The 21,325-nt window shown below is 38.3% G+C and overlaps 1 protein-coding gene across 3 annotated transcripts in view; it reads right to left on the reverse strand.

Moving 5' to 3' along the window:
* The window catches only part of EMCN (endomucin), a 164,679-nt gene that overhangs the window by 37,626 nt on the left and 105,728 nt on the right, over window positions 1-21,325 (reverse strand). For all 3 annotated transcript variants that reach the window (XM_027853435.1, XM_027853433.1, XM_027853434.1), the window contains one exon: window positions 3,762-3,818. In XM_027853435.1, coding sequence (XP_027709236.1) covers window positions 3,762-3,818 — 57 coding nt within the window. The remainder of the gene's footprint in view (window positions 1-3,761; window positions 3,819-21,325) is intronic.

Here is a 21,325-nt window from a genome sequence, read left to right on the forward strand (position 1 = left end):
TCTATCTATCTATCTATCTATCTATCTATCTATCTATCTATCTATCTATCTATCTATCTATCTATCTAATCTATCTAATGGAGTGTCCCAGGGATCTCTTTGGCTTTGGGACTAGTCATTATTTTTTACTGGTAATGTCAGTGAAAGGATGACTGTCATATACAGTTTTAGGAGGCATTAAAATTCTCTCTCGCTCACTCTATTTCTGCCTCTATCTGTCTCTTTCTCTGTGTCTCTGGCTCTGTGTCTCTGTCTCTCTCTCTTTTTCTCTCTTCCCCTGGTGCCTAATTTACACGATGACACAAAGTGAGGAAGGCTGATTAATGTCATGGATGACAGAATCAGGATCCAAAAACAATGGGCTAAATCTAAGGAATTGAAATTTAATTGCAATAGATGAAAGCCCTGAACTTGGGTTTATCGATTGTTTGAGTATAGGATGGTACAAATGTAGCCAGAGGACAGTTTTATGTGGAAAAATACTTGGAGTTTTTATGACATGCAGGCCCAATTTGAGTAAACAGTCTGGCTTGGGAGAACTTAGGCTACCTTGAGAGTGGCAGAAGGCCCAGAAAGCCCCGAAGTTGGCAGGGGATGGTCCTGCTACTGCTGGTTGTTTATTCTACCTTAGGTAGGCCACATCTGTATTTTGTGTTCATTTCCTGGGAGTCACATTTTAGGAAATACAATGATAAAATGGGAGTAAGTTCAGAGGAGAGAAATCAGGATGATATAAGGATGAGAAACTGAGCCATATGAGGATTGATTGAAAGAAAAAGACATGCTTAGTTTGCTGAAAGTGTGAGGGGCTATATGACAACCATCTTCAAGGATAGGAAGGAGTATCATGTGAATAAAAAATTAGACTCGTGCTGCTTGGTCCCAGAGACCATCACCAGGAGTAGAAGTTGTAGTGAGGTCAAGCTAAAGAGAAATTTCCTAATTTTCTCAGCAGGCAGTAAGTTCCCTCTCCTTAGAGATACTTAAACAAAGACTGAACAGCCATTTTTTGAGTCCATTTTATGAGGGACTCCTGTTCTGATATGAGTTGGGCCAAATACTCAAGAATCACCTCAGTTCTAAGATTCTATTATTTTTTGATTCTATAGTTGTTATTTCAGATTAATCCACTTGATGTCAGCCTTGTAACCTTTCTGGGGGAAAAATAGCTTCCAAGCACGAGGGAAATCTATCACTTTCCACCCTGTACCAGTTCTCCAAATAATTCTTAGCTCCTCTTCAAAAAACTGGGGTAGGGTTAGGGTACTTAGGGTTGGAAGGGAATCCAGGTACAGGATCCTCCAGCAATGTAGATTTGCCCACAGCTCCACGCTGGCCTTCACAGAGGTAATTTAGTGACTGTACACACACAGCACAATTGTGCATTGTTTCTATCACAACTCAAGACTTTTAAAGAAAAAAGTTCCTCTCGTCCTCCCTCCCCCACAGTGCCCCTTCAAAGAAAGAGAAGGCAGGAAAGGAAACAAGATATAGTCTCAATTCAATGAAAAATTAAGACTAAGCTTTTAATGTTCGGGAGAAAATGACTTCTGTTAAAAACAAAGGAATATTCCTGCAACAATTTGTATCAGGAAGAGCAGTAAGAATTTTTCTGCTAACTTCCTTCTTAGAATGTGAGTTTTTTTTTTGTTGTTGTTGTTTCTTCATCATAATTTTTTCATGGGAATTTCCTAGGTAAGAGAAATAATTCTGAGAAAAGGCTTATGCAATGAAGAGGAGAGCATGTGTTTGTGTGTGTGTGTGTGTGTGTGTGTGTACACACATATATTTTGCACATACATACACACATGTATGTATAGATATGCATACACATATGTGCATGTGTGATGTGTATACCTGTATACATGTGTTTGTTTATGTGTATGCATGTGGGTAGCAGAAAAACACAGCCTTTTCTGTTCTATCATCATATTTTCCAAGTCTTAGATAGTCCTGGAAAAAAAAAGACTTCTTCCCTCACCAGGAAATGAGAATATCTAGTCAACTCATTACTTAGGGCTGTTTATACTTCATTGTAAAGGCTAGGCACATTGTAAGCCTCTAGGTTAAATTGACTGGAATTAAAGTAAGGTCATCAATATTCATGAATATCTATGAATGAAAACATGCCTAAGTTAACAGGTATATTTGGATTTCACAGGGACCTTGTTGGGAAATGAAGTCATTCCTGTCTTTCATGGGGCACCTAAGCAGTATAGTGGATAGAGCACAGGAACTGGAGCCAGTTGACTCTGAGTTCGAATCTGGCCCCTGACACTTACTAGCTGTGTGAAATTAGGCAAGTCAGTTAACCTCTGTTTGCCCCAGTTTTCTTACACATAACATGGATATAATAACAGCACCTACCTCCCATGGTGGTTACGAGAATCAAATGAGATATTTGCAAAATGCTTAGCACAGTGCCTGACACATAGTCAGGTGATATGAATGTTAGCTATTATTATTTCAGGTGCAAATACTTCTCTTGGATTAAATTAACAACTTCTTGTCCTTTACTATATATAATAAGAACTCCAATTCATGAATTTTCTAATTATTCTTACTTGCTCCAGACATTAGCTACTTAGCTCCAGACATTTAAAGATTAAAATGTACAAATTTTATGAACCCATATGTACATTAAAGGGGAATAATCAGAAAGGTTTTATATGTGTGTGGATGTGGTAAACTGAAGGTCTGTTAATATTCACTTGTACATGGCTTTTGGGGTTTGCACTCTATGGGGCATCTGTGTTCTGTCATATCAATTCACCCTTCGTCTTTGGTAGTAACTGCAGTGCCCTAGGGTGAGAGAGCAATGCAGATCGGATTCTTGTTAAGCCTTACCTCCCTCTGAGGGGATTCTCACAGCAGGGATTTAGATTGGTTTTATAATGGGGTTTTTGGTTCACTTAGGTTGGAGATAAGGCTACCTGGGCTCTAATCGCTCCCCTTATGCTGAACATACTCACCAACACACACACACACACACACACACACACACACACACACATACACACACAGAGTGTACCACCTTTTCCTGATCACACTGTCCTTTTCCTCAGCCTGGCCTTTGACCAGTAGAGAATTCTGAATATTAGGGAATAAAGATTCATATTTACTCATTGGAATAAGAGGAGTTGGTCAGAAGAGAGATTGTGTTTCCAGAGTCTGTCATTTAAGAGAAAGGGAGGGAGGGGGAGAGAGAGAGAGAGAAAGAGAGAGAGAGATTGTATCTTGAGTCAGCACAAATGATCAGTGATGATTGTGGTTTCATGGCCTCATCCCATTATAATGCCCCATTTAAGCCATTTCTGGAATAAAGCTTACTTATCACTAAGGCCCTAGCTTCTTCCTCCATCTTCCCTCTCCCTCTCCAGGGCCTATGTTAGATAAAAATTCCCCTATAGGAGAACTACCTACACTATTAGAAATGACTTGGGTCACGTACACCCCCAAATGGCCAATTTTGTCCTTACAGACTCAGACACAGGCCAAGGAATGTTCATGGGATTTCTGGGGAGAATGGATGGGAAAAATACTGAATCTGAGCAATATAGCATGCCACTTAAGTCACTTCCAACCACTGCAGGCAAACACAGGAATATCTGGACAATGAAGCTCAAGCAGAAATTTCTCTTCTCTCTGTGATATTTCCATGGAATAGCAAATCACCCCATTCTGAAAGACTTATAGCTTTATCCTAAAGAAGGGGGAAAGGAAGGGGTCATAATTCCCATTCCAGACATAGAGAGACAGACCTTTGGAGCTTCCCTGGTCCTTGATGTAGGGGGTGGTAGTCATTCCTAAAGTATTTTCTGTGGAAAGAAAACAAACTCAGAGTCACTGTATGCTTCCTTGTTCATTTCTTTGCAAGTTTAGTTTTGGGGTTGTATACCTGTGAAACTGGTTTCTTAGACTGGACTAATAATGGCTAGATTTTGACTTATTTCTATTGCTGCTGCTGCTGCTATAGCTGCTACTACTACTACTTCTACTGCTGTTACTCCTACTACTGCTGTTACTGTTACTACTGTTACTACTACTACTACTACTACTGTTACTCCTACTACAACTGTTGCTTCTGCTGCTGCTACTGCTGCTTCTACTACTGTTAACTATTACTACTGCTATTGTTCCTACTACTATTTACTACTACTAGTACTACTACTATTATTGCTACTGTTACTACTACTATTACTGCTACTGTTACTACTACTCCTGCAACTACTACTACTACTACTATTACTATTGCTGCTACTGTTACTACTATTGCTACTGTTACTGCTAATACTACTACTACTGCTATTGCTACTGTGGCTGCTGCTGCTGCTGCTGCTACTACTACTACTACAAGGTAACACTTATGTAGCACTTACTATGTGCCAAGCACTGTGTTACAATAGTAATAATAGTAGCTTTCCATAAGTCTTTATAGCTCACAATGCATTTTATTTCACTTGCTCTCCACAACAACTCTGTGAGGCAGGAAGTACAAGCATTATTACCCTTATTATATAAGTAAGGAAACCGAGGTTCACCAATACAACACCAATTAAAAAAAATCAATCAAAAAAAGTTATCAAGTTCTTATTATGTGCCAACTATTGGTGTAAGGCCATAGACATACAAAGATAAACATGAAATAGTACCTGCCCTCCAGGAGCTTACATTCTACCATTTTCCCAAAGTCTCTCAGCTGGCAGTCTTAGGACTCACACTCAAGTTTTTCTGATTTCAAGATCATTAATCCCTCAAACCATCATCTTTGCACATTTGTTAATACCATGTACCATGGGATAGTGCAACTTTTTCACTTGTTGCAGAGTATTTAAGATGGAAAAGAACTCACAGGACCTCGGGTTTTGTACTTGTTCTTGGGTTCAAGGAGAAAAAGTTGGAGAGTGAAGCTTCAGCTGAAAGATGTTGGAGAAGAATGGGAACTCCATATGTTTACTTTTTCCTGACAAAGCTTATGGAATGTTAGAGGAACTACTACGCAGGCAATTTTCAGCAATCAGTGAGGGACTACTGAGTCTTAGGACATTGGGGCAAGTAAAGTGGCTCTCTGCCTTCAGAAAAACTCCTGGTAGGAATGAATTCTCATTTCATTTAACCTGTAATCTGGAATTTACTTGATTAAATTTAAGACAATTCCTTTTACACTCTCCTTACTAGGATTGGACTCTTGTAACTCATCATCATCTACACAGTGCCCTATGAATTAAAAATTAAGTTTTATTTGAGCCTAGAAATCTTTTTCCCTCCTTTCAAACTAAATACCCACAAATCTACATTATTGGTAAGGAGATGGAGTTGTGAATTCAACTTTACCATAAGGAGATGTAGTTGTGAATTCAACTTTACCAAGAGCTGCTATAGTTGAAAATCAAAAATAGATCCAAAACATTCCTCACAGAGATGAACCTGGCCTACATAGCTCCCTCCATCTTCCAAGTCATTAGACTTCTTCCCAAAATTCGGATCATAAGAGAGCCTAAGTTTCCAAGTACAATGATAGCTAATTAGTTAGTGCATGTTAACAAAGCACCCATTATCTCGGGGCATTGGAGTATCAAGGCTGCATTTCTGGACTAGATTATACCACCTTCTATAACACACTGCTCCCCTTTCTTTATCTTTCCAAATTTCTATTTAAAGTTACATAGAGTTCTTTTAGTTTGCAAGTGGCATTTACTTTGTCTTTTTGGGGGGTGGGGGTGGTATAAGTGTTCAGATGTCATTTTCCTATCTTCCTGCCAGGCTACATCCTCTAAACTATAATCTACTAGAGGACAGGATTTTTGTCTTCAGTTTCATTTGTGCTACTTATAACTCCTACTAGTTCAAACAATCAAATACTAAGTGATGTAAATGACAATGGCTGCAGGGCTGAGGACAAGACCACATTAACACATCAATGAGACCCCTCTGGCTTGCTATGTGTCTTAGCCCTTTCTCTCTATGCCACCCACAGCCTGGCACACAGTGCACGCCTGTGCATTTTTGACATCTGTGGGGGAAGAATACTGTTTAGAGCCTGTATCCTTCTTGCCATGCAAAAGATCTGTGGGAGGAAGCTAGATACATGCCCATAAGAACAAAGAAAAATGTCAGGCTAGTGCGCCAAGCAGGCAGAAACAGAGAATAATAAATGCAAAAGCAGGGCTAACTGAGACTTCTGCACTTTTCATTGCTGTTTCCAGAGTCATACGTCTTAGGGAGAGATGAATGCTTTCCAAGTTGTGTTTGGAGAGAACAAAATGGCTGGTTACATTAATCAACAGGACAAATCCTCAGGGGATTTCCCAGGGGTTAACTTTCAGGACCCCAATGCACTACCTTTAGGCAATAATATGAATTTGAATCACACATCAAAATCCAAACAAATTTATCACTAGCTCATAGCCAGGTTGAATGACATTTCTAGCACTGAACAAAAATCACTTGATTGAAGCTTTATCTCCATGCTCTCTTGATTGCATTACCCCACGTCTTCCCCGACCCCAGCTATGACCCAGTGACCAGAGGCAGTTGCTTTAAGTCTAGAGGAAAGGAAATAGAGTCAATTTCCTCTCATAAAGAGGGCAAAGCTATCTCAGTGAAGGATGCACTTACATTTGCATTTCAAGCACTTGGATCTTCCTAGTAGACAGAATCATGGTATTATCTTAAAGGGAAATAGTTACAGGTGGATGATTTTTGTATGTCTTATTGTCAGTGCCATAACCAAGGTGAGACAGGGCTTTTGGTTCCAGGTACCAACATCTCGGGGATACTACCTCTATGATATGATGCTGAAATTACTATTCTCCTGTTTTTTGATCCTTGATTGGCCCAAAATCTCCACGGCGGTTGTAGGATAACAGTGAGGATAAGAGGAAAGATAGGTGCAAGCCTGGCAGACAGAATTCTGTTATGCTTTTAATGACATAGATAGGTGGAGATGCACCTTGATTATTTTTGTATGTCTTATTGTTGGAGCCAGAAATGGAGTGGGATGGAATAGGGCTTTTTCCTAGGTGTTAATACCTAGAGGGGTCATGGACCTGCCTTACGTTTTTTTGTGTGTGAGGCAATCATGGTTAAGTGACTTGCCCAGGGTCACAAAGCTAGCAAGTGTCAAGTGTCTAAGGCTGGATTTGAACTCGGGTCCTCCTGACTTCTATGTTGGAGCTCTATCCACTGCTTCACCCAGCTGCCACCCTTTTTTTTTTAAATGATAACCTTATATTTATTTAGTTGTTTACAAAGCATTTTTTTTTCTTGGTGAGGCAATTGGGATTAAGTGACTTGCTCAGGGTCACACAGCTAGTAAGTGTCAAGTGTCTGAGGCTGGATTTGAACTCAGGTCCTCCTGACTCCAAGGCCAGAGATACCATGTAAGTCTAGGAGTCTAAGGGCTGTCATGCTCCCACTTCATGTTCTTCCTGTCAGTCAACAGTAAATACGTATTTGTTAACCATTTATTATATACCAGGCACTGTTATAAATTTTGAGGTTACAAAAAAGCAAGGAATAGACCCTGCTCTAAAGATACATGCATTCCAAGGGAAGAGACAACATGTGAAAAGCCTGGTAAATACAACATATACATATATATATATATATGATATATATTACTTGTTAGAGAGATTAGATGGAAATGAATTTGAGAGGGGAAAACTCTAGCAGTTAAAGCAATCAGAATATGCTTCCTGCAGAAGGAGAGATTTGAGCTGAGTCTTGGAGGAAGCAAGAGGTGGAGATGAGGGGGGAAGAACATTTCATACATGAGGGGGAAAACCAGGGCAAAAATATAGAAAACGAAATGGGGCATCATGCATGAGGAATAGCAAGTAGCTGGGTTACAGAGTTTGTGGAAAAGAGTAAAGTGCAACAAGATTGGAAAGATAGAATGGGAAGGGATTATGAAGAGTTACAAATACCAAAAAGGGGGCATCCATATCAGATCTTAAGGGAACATGAAATCACTGGAGTCCATTAAGTAAGGGAGGTAACACAGTCAGACCTATGCTTTAGCAAAATCATTGTTCTTCTTATCCCAAGTCCCTCCTCACTTCAACCTATCTTCTACTCAGTTTCCTAGGTGATATAACTATCATAGATGGTAAGCTCAAGTGAGGTTTTTTTTTTTTAAGCAAAGGAGTCGATAGATAGGGAGAGGTTGATGACGAGATCAAATAAGGATCACAATGGGACAATCTGCTAGAGATGATGGGAGGGGATAGGGTCAAGGATTTATGTAGGGAAGATGACCTAGGAAAGGAAAATTTTCAGATTTTTCAGATCTCTTAGAACCAGAGAACAAAGTAGAAATAGACACTGGACACATCTCAAAAGAGACCCCAAGATGAAAACTCCCAGGAACATCATAGCTAAACTTAGAGCTTCCAGGTCAAAAAAAGAAAATACTGCAAACAGCCAGAAAGGAGAATTCAAGTTGTGAGGAGCCACAGTAAGGGTCACACACAATTTAGCAGCTACTACCACAAAAAAATGTGGAGCGTGGAAAACCGTATTACAGAAGGCAAAGGATATATGCTTACAGACATATACCACTTACCCAGCAAAACTGAGTATAATGTTACAAGGGGAAATGTGCCTTTGATTCAAATAGAGACCTTCCAAGCACTCCTGCTGGAAAGACCAGAGCTGCTGAGAAACTATGTAGTTGAAATATGAGAATGAGGAGAAACATTAAAAGATAAATATCAATGAACGATGATAAAGGGCAAATCAAGGATGATTTTAATATGGGGAGATGATACACATGTTCCCACTCTGTGGGATAGGCCCTATCATCATGAAGGTTCATAGAGGGAGTTCAATTAGTCATGGTCTGGGAATGGGTCTGTTAATGTCTTGGTGATAATAAGAAAGAATGGAAAAAGAAGAGGGAGACACTGGGGGTGGTGCATAGAGGAAGGAGGGGAAAGAAAGGTTAGGGAAAATTATCTCATATAATCAGGGTTTACAAGCAGACAAATACAAATAAAGATGACAGGGTGGGGGGTACTGGTTGACATTTGAACCTCACCCTTATCTGGACTGGTAAAAAGAAGGAAGAACAGACACTTGTGTGTGCACACACACTCAAATTGAGTATAGGAGCACACTCAACAGAGGGATAAGGTGGAAAGGGAAAAAGGGGGAAGAAGGAATTAGAGGGAGGGAAGATTAAGGGAGAGATTCGTTGTAAACAAAACAAACTCTAGCAATGTACAAAAATATTTGTAGCTCTTTTCAAGATGGCAAAGAATGGGGATCTAAGGGTGTGACCATATTGTGGAATGGATAAACAAGGAAGTCATGGTGTGATGGAATACTATTGTGAAGAATTCACATCAGTGTAATGACCAACAATGGCAGAGGATTAATGAAGATGTATACTACCTCCCTCCTGATAGAAAGGTGAACGACTCGGAATGCATAATGACATATTTTTTTTTTTAGGACATGGCCAATATGGAAATCTGTTATGCTTGACTATATATGTTTGTAATGGGCAAGAAGGTGGATTTGGATCTGGGTTGATTAAAACTATCTATACATCTACATGTGTGTATGTGTGTGTATACATACATATACACACATTTATATAAATAATGTAAGTATATGTGTATACACACATACATACATATCTATACAGACACACAGAAACACACACATATGTATCTCAGAAACTCTGATCAACACAATGACCAACCACAATTCTTGAAGACCCATGATGCAATATGTTGCCTGCTTCTGACAGACAGTTGGGGGAATCAGAGCACAGATTGAGACACACACACACACACACACACACACACACACACAGGACATGCCCAGTGAGAAATTTTATTTTGCTTACCCACGTGTGCTTGTAACATTTTTGTTTTTCTTACTTTCTCAATCAGAGACAGGGGGATGGAAGCAGAGGGAGAGAAGGCTGATCTTTGCTTGAAAATAAAATGTAATTACAAAAAAAAGGATAAAACAAGGTTCTCAACTGAGAATATCAAGGAGGGGATGCTGTGAGAAGTCTGAGGAGAGGCAAGGAGGTTTGAATAGTTGCTATGGAGAGTGGCATAGTGATCAATTAGGACACAGTTGAATTTTGCCTTGTTGCATTGAAGGTGCAGTTGAGATTAAATAACATAAATTCATAATGGACTCAGTCAGCAGAATTTCATCATTTCCTCCACCTCTATTCAGTACCATGAATAGGAAGGAGGCAGATGATGAGGGTGATTCAGGATAAAACTTGGCAAGATATCATCAGTTTGATAGGACAAGGGAACAAGTGAATCAAAGGTGAAAGATAGTTTTGGGTTAAGTTGGTTCACTAAAGGATTGAGCTAGGGAAGAGAAAAGTGTGTAGCCACTGCAGTGGTGCTAGCTTGAAAAAGAACAGAGGGTTGGAGAAAATGAAGGTCACGGTGAGGATGAAGAACAGGGTTAGGAATCATAAGGCATGGTGAAAGATGGAAGGCTAAAATATAATCAGATACAGGAATTACAAAGTTCATGAACATGGACATGAAACATTTGTGGATGATGGAAAGTATATGACCATCTTTTTGTATAACTGAGATGGAGTGGAAGAGAAAATATTAATAAAACAGATAGAGGAACTGTGAAGGTTGGGAGTTTGAGGAAGCACCAATATGCAAGAACCCTAGTATAAGGGCAGGATATGGGAAAGGGAGAAAGACCATGAACCAAACACTAAACTCATGGAGGAAAAAAGAGAGTATCAATAGATAATAGCCACCAGGATCTGAATTGTTTGGAGAGATTGCTTTGTGAAGGGGTTATAAGGGAAGTTTGGAATTGGCAATTGGGAGCAAGGAGTATTATGACTCTCTCACCATGACCTGTGATTCAGGGAGTATGAAAGTAAGTAGAGCTACTTTTGAAATGGGAAACAGTCATCAAGAGGGAACCAGATCTCAGTGAGGGGCAGTAGATGAAAGGAAGTTTGTTGGTTATGGGGCAGGCATTCTGGGGGGCTCAGTAGCAAGTGTGGGAAGATCTGGAGTAGAGTACAGAGTTGGGGTGGATGAAGTAGATAAGAACAAAGAAACAGCTAAGTAGAAATAGGGAATAGAATTTGTGACATGACAGCTGTTGGGGGCTCAGGGCACTGGTATGGGACAAGTGTAATGATTAACCACTGAGGACTTAGTTTAGGCAGGACATCAGTGGCTGGATTTAGGTCCATTGAGGGTAGTACATGATTAGTGTGTTTTAGGTCTTTCCTTGAGATTCGCCTAATTTATCCAGTATCCTGTGGGGCTTCAGAAGACCCACTTAACAGTAGGCAGGACCAGGTAAAGGTATGAAAGATGTCAGGTGGCTTATTTTCTCTCGAGAAAGTCTTGATGTGACATAGTTTTCCTCAGAAGGTAATGCTCTCGCCGATGGTCTTCCATGAAAGTCTGGCTGACTGCTTGCCAGATATGTTGTAGAGAGGATGCTTATTGAGGTATGGATCAGATTAGATGGCCACTCACATTGTAATTCCATGTCCCAATGAGTTCAAGATGAAAATGCCAAATAAAGTTACTAAGACAATAGCTGCGCATGATTCATGATGTCAACCATCCCAAAATTAGGTGTCTACTCCATGCCAAATACTGTGCTAACCTCTGGAGATACAAATATGAAAATTAATTAGGTCCCTGCTCTTGAGGAGCTTACATTCCATTGGGGGAAAATTCAATTTAAACAAAGGCAAATAAATACTACACACACACACACACATGTATGTATGTATATATACATATATGCATATATGTACACATACTGTGCTGTCTAGCAATGAATTGCCTGGAAGGAGATAGCCAATCTTTCAGTACGAGTTCATCAGTTTGAGACAGTTTGAGGCTAAACTGAGGGAGTAGAGATATTTGCTCTAAGCCAGACATAAATACAAACATGTAGTCATTCACGGAAAGAAATAGCTTTGAGGAATGAGAACCCTTGCAGTAGAGAAGAATGTCTGTTATGGACTAACAGCATTAACCATAGCAATTGGGAATCAAATTGTAGAGAGAAGAGGGTCATGGAAACTCAGCATGAGAGCTCTCCAAAGAAAGAAAGGACTTGCAGATCCTGAAATACCAAGAGTTAGGAGTTGCCTCTCGGACATACGGCCTGTACTCTTAGTTTGAGACCATTCTTCCCATGGATATTGTGTATATTTGTGAGAAAGTGTATCTTGTCTTTGGTGATGGTGGGGAGGATGTTTTGTAGTTACTATTATCACACCATCCAAGTAAATTCCTTTGTGACTCTTATCTGATTGCTAATTTTAATGGGAAACAAACTGCTAGGGGCTTGTGAGCTCTAATGTTGAGTGCATCCTCACTCTTCTGACATTTCCAATCTATTTCAAGTCCTGCTTACAATATCTTCACAATATTTCTCATTCATGTATAGTTTTCTCTACTCTGACCAGTAACCCTCATGCAAATTGTCATCCTCTTTATTACAATAGCCTTCTGTAAGGCTTCCATGCCTCAAGCCTCTTCCCACTCCATTCCAGCTTCTACTTGGCTGCCAAAGTGACCTTCCTAAATTTTAAGCCTGCCCATATCAAGCATCTCTCCTCTATAAATTGCAGTGGGCTCTTCATTACTTCTAGGATCAAATATAAAATCCTCTGCTTTGCCCATTACAACCTAATATATCCCTACCTCCCCAGTCTTATATTTCACTCTCTTCCATGTACCTTTGGATCCAGCATTGACCTCCTTGTTGTTCCTTGAAAAAGATACTCTATCTTTTAACTCCAGACATTTCACTACCTGTCCTTCATGCCTGCAATAGTCCCCTTCCTCATCTCTGCCTCATCTGTGACCCTAAGTGACTAGGAGAATGGTGATTATCTTGACAGTAATAGGGAAGCTAGGAATAGAGGAAGGTTTGATGAGAAAGATGAGTTCAATTTTAGTTGCATTGAGTCTAAGATGCCAATGAGACATCCAGTTTGAGATATCTAATGGGTAATTGGAGAAATGAGACAGGAAATCTGGAGAGATATTAGGATTGGATGAATAGATCTAAGAATCATATGCACAGAGACCCTAATTGAATCTATGGGGTCTGATGAGATGTGTGTATGTATGTGTGTGTGTGTGTGTGTGTGTGTGTTTAGAGGGGGGCATGAGTGGAAGTGCAACCAGTGCTGGAAAGGGTGACTAGAGATACAGTGTCATTAGAAGGAGGCCAGGTGTCATTGAGAGCCAGAATATGGGAGAAGTGAGCGAGGAAAATGTTTAAGATGAAAGCAAGTTTGTTAACTATGGAGCAGGCGTTTCAGAGGGCACAGTGGACTGGATGTATGCATTCTTGGAGTGGGATATGGCAGAGAGTAGGGTGGAGGGGAATGGGAGAAAGAGAGCAAACAATGGCAGATGAAGAACAAGTTTCATACAATAATAGCCCAGGGTTCAGAATCATTGGGTTGGGGAAAGTATTGATAAGTGTCAGAATTTGAACTCCAGAATCATTGCTTTTCCCTGTTTAGTCCAAAAAAGATTAAATAACTTTTCCAAGGTCATAGAAATGGTGAGTAGCAGAGCTGAGACTCCAACCCAGTTCTCTTATTCCAAATCCATTTCTATATCTACAGCATCATGCCCCTTCCATTCAAAAGAAGACTCTGAGAATTAAGAAGACAGTGATATCTTGGTGAGTCACTTTTCTCTGAGTCTTCATTTCCTCTCCTGTAAAATGGGGATAATGAAACTTGCCTTCCTTTCCATGAAGATCAAAGGAAATGATGAATGTAATGTGCATTGCCAACCTTAAAATTCTGTAGAATTGGCAGCTATTATTGTTATTAAATAACATCTAGCTAGGTGGATAGTTAAATATTTTAGTAATAAAATTTGATGGAAAATTCACCTCCCCAAAGCCTGATTACATTGGGAGTGAACATATAACTCAGCCAAGCTGGTCCAGCAGGCCTGCTTTTCCATCCCTACCTTTCACTACAACTTAATTCCAACCCTCACTGGGCCATGGCCAGACTTTTGTCCTCCCGCTGAACTCCAATGACTCTGGAGGAGAGAGTGAGGCTGATGACTTTGCACAACTCTGTCTCACTTAAATCCAATTCATGTGCAAGTCAAGATATCCTCCTCCTGATATCATTGGAAGTCTTCAAGAACAAAGGAGAAACAACAAACAATGGATTCCAGTCCTCATCGAAAACCTACTCACATGCCCACAGGCTTCTCCATTGCCTTTTGGGTGAGCCACAGCTTTCATTCTTTGGAGATAAGTTCACCCCATATATGTTGATTAGCTCTTGAGTTTTGGATACGACTCTTTTGACTGTGCTTAAGGATATGTCCTGTAACCCTTTGAGATTTTTGCTTAAGTGGACTGAAAAGGAAAATCAAATGAATAGTTTCTCTACTTTCCCTGGATTCTTTGGGTGGGCTATATTATCCAGTAAACTAAATGCAGTAGGAATTTCTTTTCCCCAGTGCTTATTTAGCTACTTTTCCTTGTGCTCTTCTATCAAAGACATCAAGAGCCCGTGTATTGGTCCTACTTTATTCGTTTGCTAAAGAAGAGAAGAAGGGACAGTGAAGACCACCCCTCAGTGGCTGACATCTTTTCATTGTCCTCTAGAGGAGCACGGGCTCTGGCTAGCTCAGCATCTCTTAATGAAAGTTTGTCCTTCAGTGCTTATCAATCCTGCCTCTGAAGAAGAAGCAGGAAACTGGCCACAAGATAATCTGGAATGTAGTTCTAGCTGGCTGAATGTAGCATTTAATAGATAATGGCTTTAGAAGGGCTTCTAAAACATTTGTGTGTGTGTGTGCGTGCATGTGTGTGTGTGTGTGTGTGTGGTGGACCCCTTTTGCAAGGCTGTTCAAATCTATGTACTTCTTTGCAAAATAATGTTTTTAAATATATAAAATAAAATATAAGGTGTCCCAAAAGTCTTAGAGCAATTTTCTGTTATTAAAAGCTTGAAACTGCACTAAGACTTTGGCAACACCCTCCACATAGGATTACAAAACAAACCGATTATATTGAAATAAAAATGTACCTTTTTTCCCCTATCCAAGTTCAAGGCCTTCCCTCCTCCCCACTCCCATCCCACTCTCATTCCCGAAATCTATAGCTCAAGTTTAGAAGCCCTGCTTCAGAGCTAGACCCTTGGCACATGTGTCACAGTGGGCAGAAAGATTGGAGCCCCCAGGATACTTTTACAATTGGGCATGGCTCCTGCTAGCATGCACCTTCAACCACAACAATTGATCACACGTGAGCTTTGCTTTTTGGAAAGGAATGAATGGGGAGGTCTTCAGAGAACAATCTATCATTGTGATGCAATTGCAGTTCTCCATCTATCATCTTCATTTTTGAAAAGGCCAAATGTGATTATCTATATATAGTTACAGTTAATTCAGAAATGGTAGAGTTCATGCTTGAGTGACACTTCAGACTGCCAGAATTTCCTTTGTGAGATAATTTTTTTTTGGTGGAAAATTGAAGGATAGGAACTGGATTTTTGATTTCATTAGTATATAGAACTCCTGGTGAGGAAACTCTTTACCAGTGTAGGTCAGCATTTTCTCTGTAATTTATAGTCTTAGAGGGTTGCCTAGGGTCCTAAGAAGTTGGGTCTTGCCTGGGATGACAATGACTTGGAAAACTGGTCAAGGAGAGATAATTTAAGAATCATAAGATGATAAAAAATTGACCATTAAAAAAAGATAGAAAACATAGATGCCCACATTCACACAATCATAAATGAAAGCTATCCAGCTCTGTTAAGACCAGAGAGCAAATGAAAATAAAAAATAAACACCCCAATGGAAAATTCCAGGAATGTCGGGACTAAACTATCCCAGTACCTGGAATGTTTCTCCCTCCTGATTTTAGACTTCTAATTTTCAAGACTCAGATCATGGCTTACCTTCTGCAGGAGACCTTTCCCTAGATTCCCTTCCATTTACTGTCTGCTTGTCTCTTTGTCTGTCTGTCTGTCTGTCTGTCTGTCTGTCTGTCTATCTATCTATCTACTTATCTATCTTGTATGCACTTATTTTTATTTTTATTTGCAGCATTAGAATGTCTCTTTGGAGCAGAGATTGTGTTTTTTATTTTCTTTGTGTCCCCAGTGCTTAGCACAGTTCCTGGCACATAGTAGGCACTTAATAAATGCTTAGAGATTAAGTCACTGAAGGTAGTAGTAATGAAAGGATATTGCTTTGCATTATTAGATCAATATTGAGTTGTTGTGAAGATAAAATGAGATAATTGGAAAATGTTTAGCACAATGTCTTGAACATAGTGTTATATAAAGATTAGCTATTATTATTATTGTTATTAATGTTATTATTGTAAAACTAATGTGTGAGCCTTATTTATGTAAATGTCAGGGTCAGCCTTTGGCCTTGTTAGAGCTGTACGCTTTTTTGAGGTCTTGTTGCCCTTTAGAACAATTCCTACATGTGATAGCAAATGCCTAGAATTTTATAGATAGAGGTCCTTTCTTTTAGTGTAAGTTTATATGAACCCATTAAAGCACAAATCCCTCTGGGAGTAGTAGCACTTACAGCTGATAGTGGTCACTTACCTTATAGAAAGAATGAATTTTGAAGCCTTTTTCTGAGAGCAGGTGTTGATATGAGAAATAGAGGAGAAAGCAAATGGGCATCTGAGGAAGCTGCTAATAGAGGTTGAAAAGGGGGAAGGCACAATGAGATGGGTAGCTAAGTTTGAGACAAATTGGTCAAATTGCTTACTGTTCTTTGCTGTTGTGGGTATTCGTCCTTTAGAAATGTCACTAATAAAGGGTATGGTTAAACCAGACAACTGACTGATTAGCATGACATTATAATCACATATTTACTATCTGTGTGACCTCCTCACATCACAGCTTTCCCAAAGACCATTCAGAAACAAAGTTAGACAAGCTTCTTCACATAGATGTCCTAAGATAACGCACAGGGTCAACCTGTTGTTCTTCATGGCTAAAACTCTTCCCACTGTTTAGAATAAAAATCAAATTCACTTCCTTCTTAAATTGCTTGATTAACTGTAGAAGTAGCCTGATAAAGAGAAAAGAGTCTCAGAACCCAATTTTGAGTCTTGGTTGTACTATTAAACCAGAGATTCTTCACTTCTTTTTGTTAAAGGAAATTTTGGGCAGTGTGGTGAAGCCTATGGACCCCTTCTCAAAATCATGCATAAAATAAAATAGGTAGAATTACAAGGGAAATCAATTATACTGAAATATAATTATCAAAATAATTTTTAAAGTTGAGTTCATAGACTCCAGGTTATAGACCCCTGTCTTAAGCAATTCACATCATTTCACCATCTGTACAATAGAAAAATGTGACATTGGGAGTATCATTTCACTTTTCTGAGTCTCCATTTCCTCATTTGTAAAATAGAGACAACAATTTTAATCATCCAAATAGGTTAGATTTTATGCTTTAAAATTCTAGAGGACAAATTGGCTCAAGAGAGATGGGAAGTTTCTGGGAATGAATGCTGAGGCCTGAAATAGAAACAATCGCAATGAGGAAAAAAAGGGAGAATAGCATAAGGAGACCTATATAGAGAAAGATGGAGAATGAATGAATGAATGAATGAATGAATGAATGAATGAAAAAACCCTTCTTAAGCATTTACTATGTGCAAATTATTGGAAATACAAATAGAAAAGTGATTCAATCCTTGCTCTCAAGTCTCTGTTCACTTTCTAGAGAGGGAAACAATACATATAGAAGTTTTCAGCTGTAAGCCAGATGGAAAGGTCAAGTGGTCCTTAGCAGTCCTTAGCAGTCCTTAGCAGCAGTGGTGCTGATGATAAAAACATTTTCTTTAATGTCATTTCCATTGACAAAACCACATCCGTTGATACACCTGACCATTCCAAAGGACTTTGGAAACAAGAACTTTCTTTTCTAGTTCTTCAGTAGCTGTGGCTTCTGAGTAGCCTAGGGATTTGGCATCATGTTTCCACAAAGGTTACTTCTCAGACAATGGCTACATGGAACAGTCTGGAAACAGAACTAATGGTCTGGGATGGGTTCCCCTAACTTTTGTATGGAAGCTTGGGCTTACTTGCTGGTTAGTGGCAGTTAGTTGGAAGTTGGTATTGGTGGTAGTAGATATTGGTCCCCTTCCCATAGGATGTTTCACCTAGATGATGGCTTCTGGAAACAAGGTTGGGCTAGTGGTTGGGGTGGGGCACTGCTATTTCCAGATTGGGTGCAGATTGTTGAGTTATCTTCACTGGGATCTGAGGGGAGATGATGGTTGAGGTGGTAGTAGCAGTTTGACTTTCCTAGCTCATACTGCCTCCTCTCTCTCCTTCAAGATGCCTTACTTACCTACTTCAGCTATGTGGGTTCTCCTGTCCTGCCAGTTAAAAATGATGCTGGATCATCAATGAATTTAGATTTTAAGTGAACATTTATAAAATACACAACCAAATAATGAATGCAAAATGTGGCCCAATACTACACAATACTGTAAGAATAACATCAGGAAAAGTGAAGCTTAGAATGAACCCAAACTGGAAACAGATAATAAGGAAAACAAAAATGGTTTTCTCATTCATTTATTTATTTTGCTTTGTTGGTCATAAAACTAAAGTAGACAATAAAGAGAAGAAAGAATTACTTAATTCTTTGTCTTCTCTGTTAAGGAAAAGTGTGTGTGTGTGTGTGTGTGTGTGTGTGTGTAAGAGGAGGGTATGGTCTCTATGACTTGCAAGGTTTATAAGAATTCCTGATTAAATGAAACAAAATATCTAAAATTAAACAAGAGCTCTGAAAGTTAAAAAGGATTAGAAAGAATAAATAATTTAAAAAAAATGTGTGAAATCCTTATCCAATTCTTTCTGATAATTAGAAATGGATCAAACAGAACTAAATGACTCCATGAGACATCAAGAAATACTAGAATATAAGCATAAAATTTAAAAGAGCAGAATAAAATGTAAGATATTTACTATAAAAAAACACAACTGACTTGGAAAACAGGTAGAGGAGAGAAAATTTAAGAATTATCAGATAACCTGAAAATGAAGACCACCCAATAAATCTGGACACCATAGTTCCAGAAATCATAAATGAAAGCCGCTCAGATCTATTAGAATTGGAGGACAAAGTGAAAATAAAAATAAGCTACCAATAATCTTCTGGAAGAAACCTTAAATTGAAAAATTGCAAGAATGAAAGAGTTCAAGTACCAAGGAGCCACAGTAAGTATTGCACAAGACTTCACAGCTAGTACTCTAAAGAAAAGAAATCTTAGGCTATAATATTCTAAAAGGCAAAATATAAAGAATTATAATTTAAAACAATTTTCCATGAAAGAGAGTATAATACCACCAAAAATGGACCTTTAATGGAATATAGAACTTTCAAGTATTCCTGATTAAAAATCAAAGCTGAGTAGAAACTTTGAAATGCAAACAAAAGAGTCAAGAAAAACCTGGAAAGGTAAAAGTATTTTTAGCAATTAGAAGGGGGTGAATGATAATGAAGTGCTTTGATTTTAATAGGACAAGAAACAATTGTTTTTCTTCCCCTTGATGTTTTCAAGTGTCATGGAGGGAGTCACATGAAACAAATACAGGACTTGAGGATTTTTTTTTCTCTTTTGATGGTGTTGAGGGGAAAGAAAATGTAGGTATAAGTTAGGGAAGAAATGAGGAAGAAGGGGGAAGCTTATTATTTTTCATAATTGGATTGCATGAGAAGAATATTCAGACATGGAGGAAGAGGTGAGAGGAGTGTGCATCACATGACCTTTGCCATTATCTTGACTGGACAAAAAATGTTTCAACACACATATACACATGAAGAGTTGGGTGTAGCAAACAGTATGGTAGTAAGATTTGTTAAACTTAGTGGAGAAACAGGTGGGGACAAAGAGAGGGTAGAGAAGAAATTAAGGAGTTAGAGTTGGGAAGGGAAGGGTGAATACTAAAGGAGGAATTAAAAGGAAATAAAGGAAATAATTGAGTCTTTGATAGGGGAGGAGAAGAGGGCCAATGGAATAGAAATGGATTGCTTAAATGGTATGTTACTAGTATTTATTAGATTCCTTCTCCTTCACCCCCTTTTTTTTTCTTTTAGCAGATGTATATGGCACCTTTACAAATTTGTCATGTGTTATTCATTAAAATCTTGTAAATAAAAGCAGAAATATTAAACACATACTTTACTAACCACAAAGAAATAAAAATTATAATCAGTAAAGTGCACTGGGAGAAAGGATTTAAAGATACATGGAGATCAAATAACAATCCTAAAAATTGATGGATTGAAGAAAAAATGATAAAAATAATTAATAACTTGATCATATAAAACTATATTGGTTACATAAAACTACAATAATGAATCATTATAAAAATATACCTAAACTTTTGAGATGTAGCTAAAGCAGTCTATAGTGACATATTTGTGTCTCTAAACACTTTGGCTACATATCTTTTTATGTTTCTGAACAAATTGTCAATTTCAAAAAAAAAAAAAAAATGAAAAATGAGAATTCATAGGAAATGAAGAGGAAATAAAAAAATAATTACAAATTATTTCACACAATTAAATGCAAACAAAATTGATAAATGAAATGGATGAATATTTGTAAAAACACAAAATGCTTGGGTTAACAGAAGATGAAATAGATATTTTAAATAAGCTAATCTCAGAAAAAGAAATTGATAAAGCCATAAAAGATCTCCAAAGGGAAAAAATATTCCCAAGACCTGAGAGATTTACATGTGAGATCTATCAAACATTCAAAAAACAATTATTTCTAGTACCATTTGGGAAGATAAGAAAAGAAGGGTTAATATGAAACTCATTTTATGAAGCACATATAATCTTGATTGCTAAATCAGAAAGAGATAAAATAGAGAAAGAAAACTATGAACCACTATCCCTAAAAGTATTGCTGAAAAATTATTGAAAGAAATATCAGTAAGAAGGCTATGCTAACATATGGAAAAGGTATCATGCTGATTCAATGTTAGGAAAACTAGAGACATAAAAGTCTATATTAATGAAAACAATAAAAATCACATGGTTAAACTAATAGATTCATAAAAAAAACTTTTGACAAAATGTAACACCCCTTTGTTAAAAATATTATAAAGCAAGGAATAATTGGAGCATTCTTCAATATGGCAAATAGCATATATAGAAAACCAAGAGTCAACAATATCTATAATGGAGAAACATTAGAGATCTTATTCTAATAAGATTAGGAATAAAGCATGGGTGTCATTGCATAAAATAAAATAACAGAGTGTCTGGCACATAGTAGGTACTATATAAATGCT

This window comes from Vombatus ursinus, unplaced genomic scaffold, assembly GCF_900497805.2.
Source record: "Vombatus ursinus unplaced genomic scaffold, bare-nosed wombat genome assembly UNPS02009975.1, whole genome shotgun sequence".
Taxonomy (NCBI): domain Eukaryota; kingdom Metazoa; phylum Chordata; class Mammalia; order Diprotodontia; family Vombatidae; genus Vombatus; species Vombatus ursinus.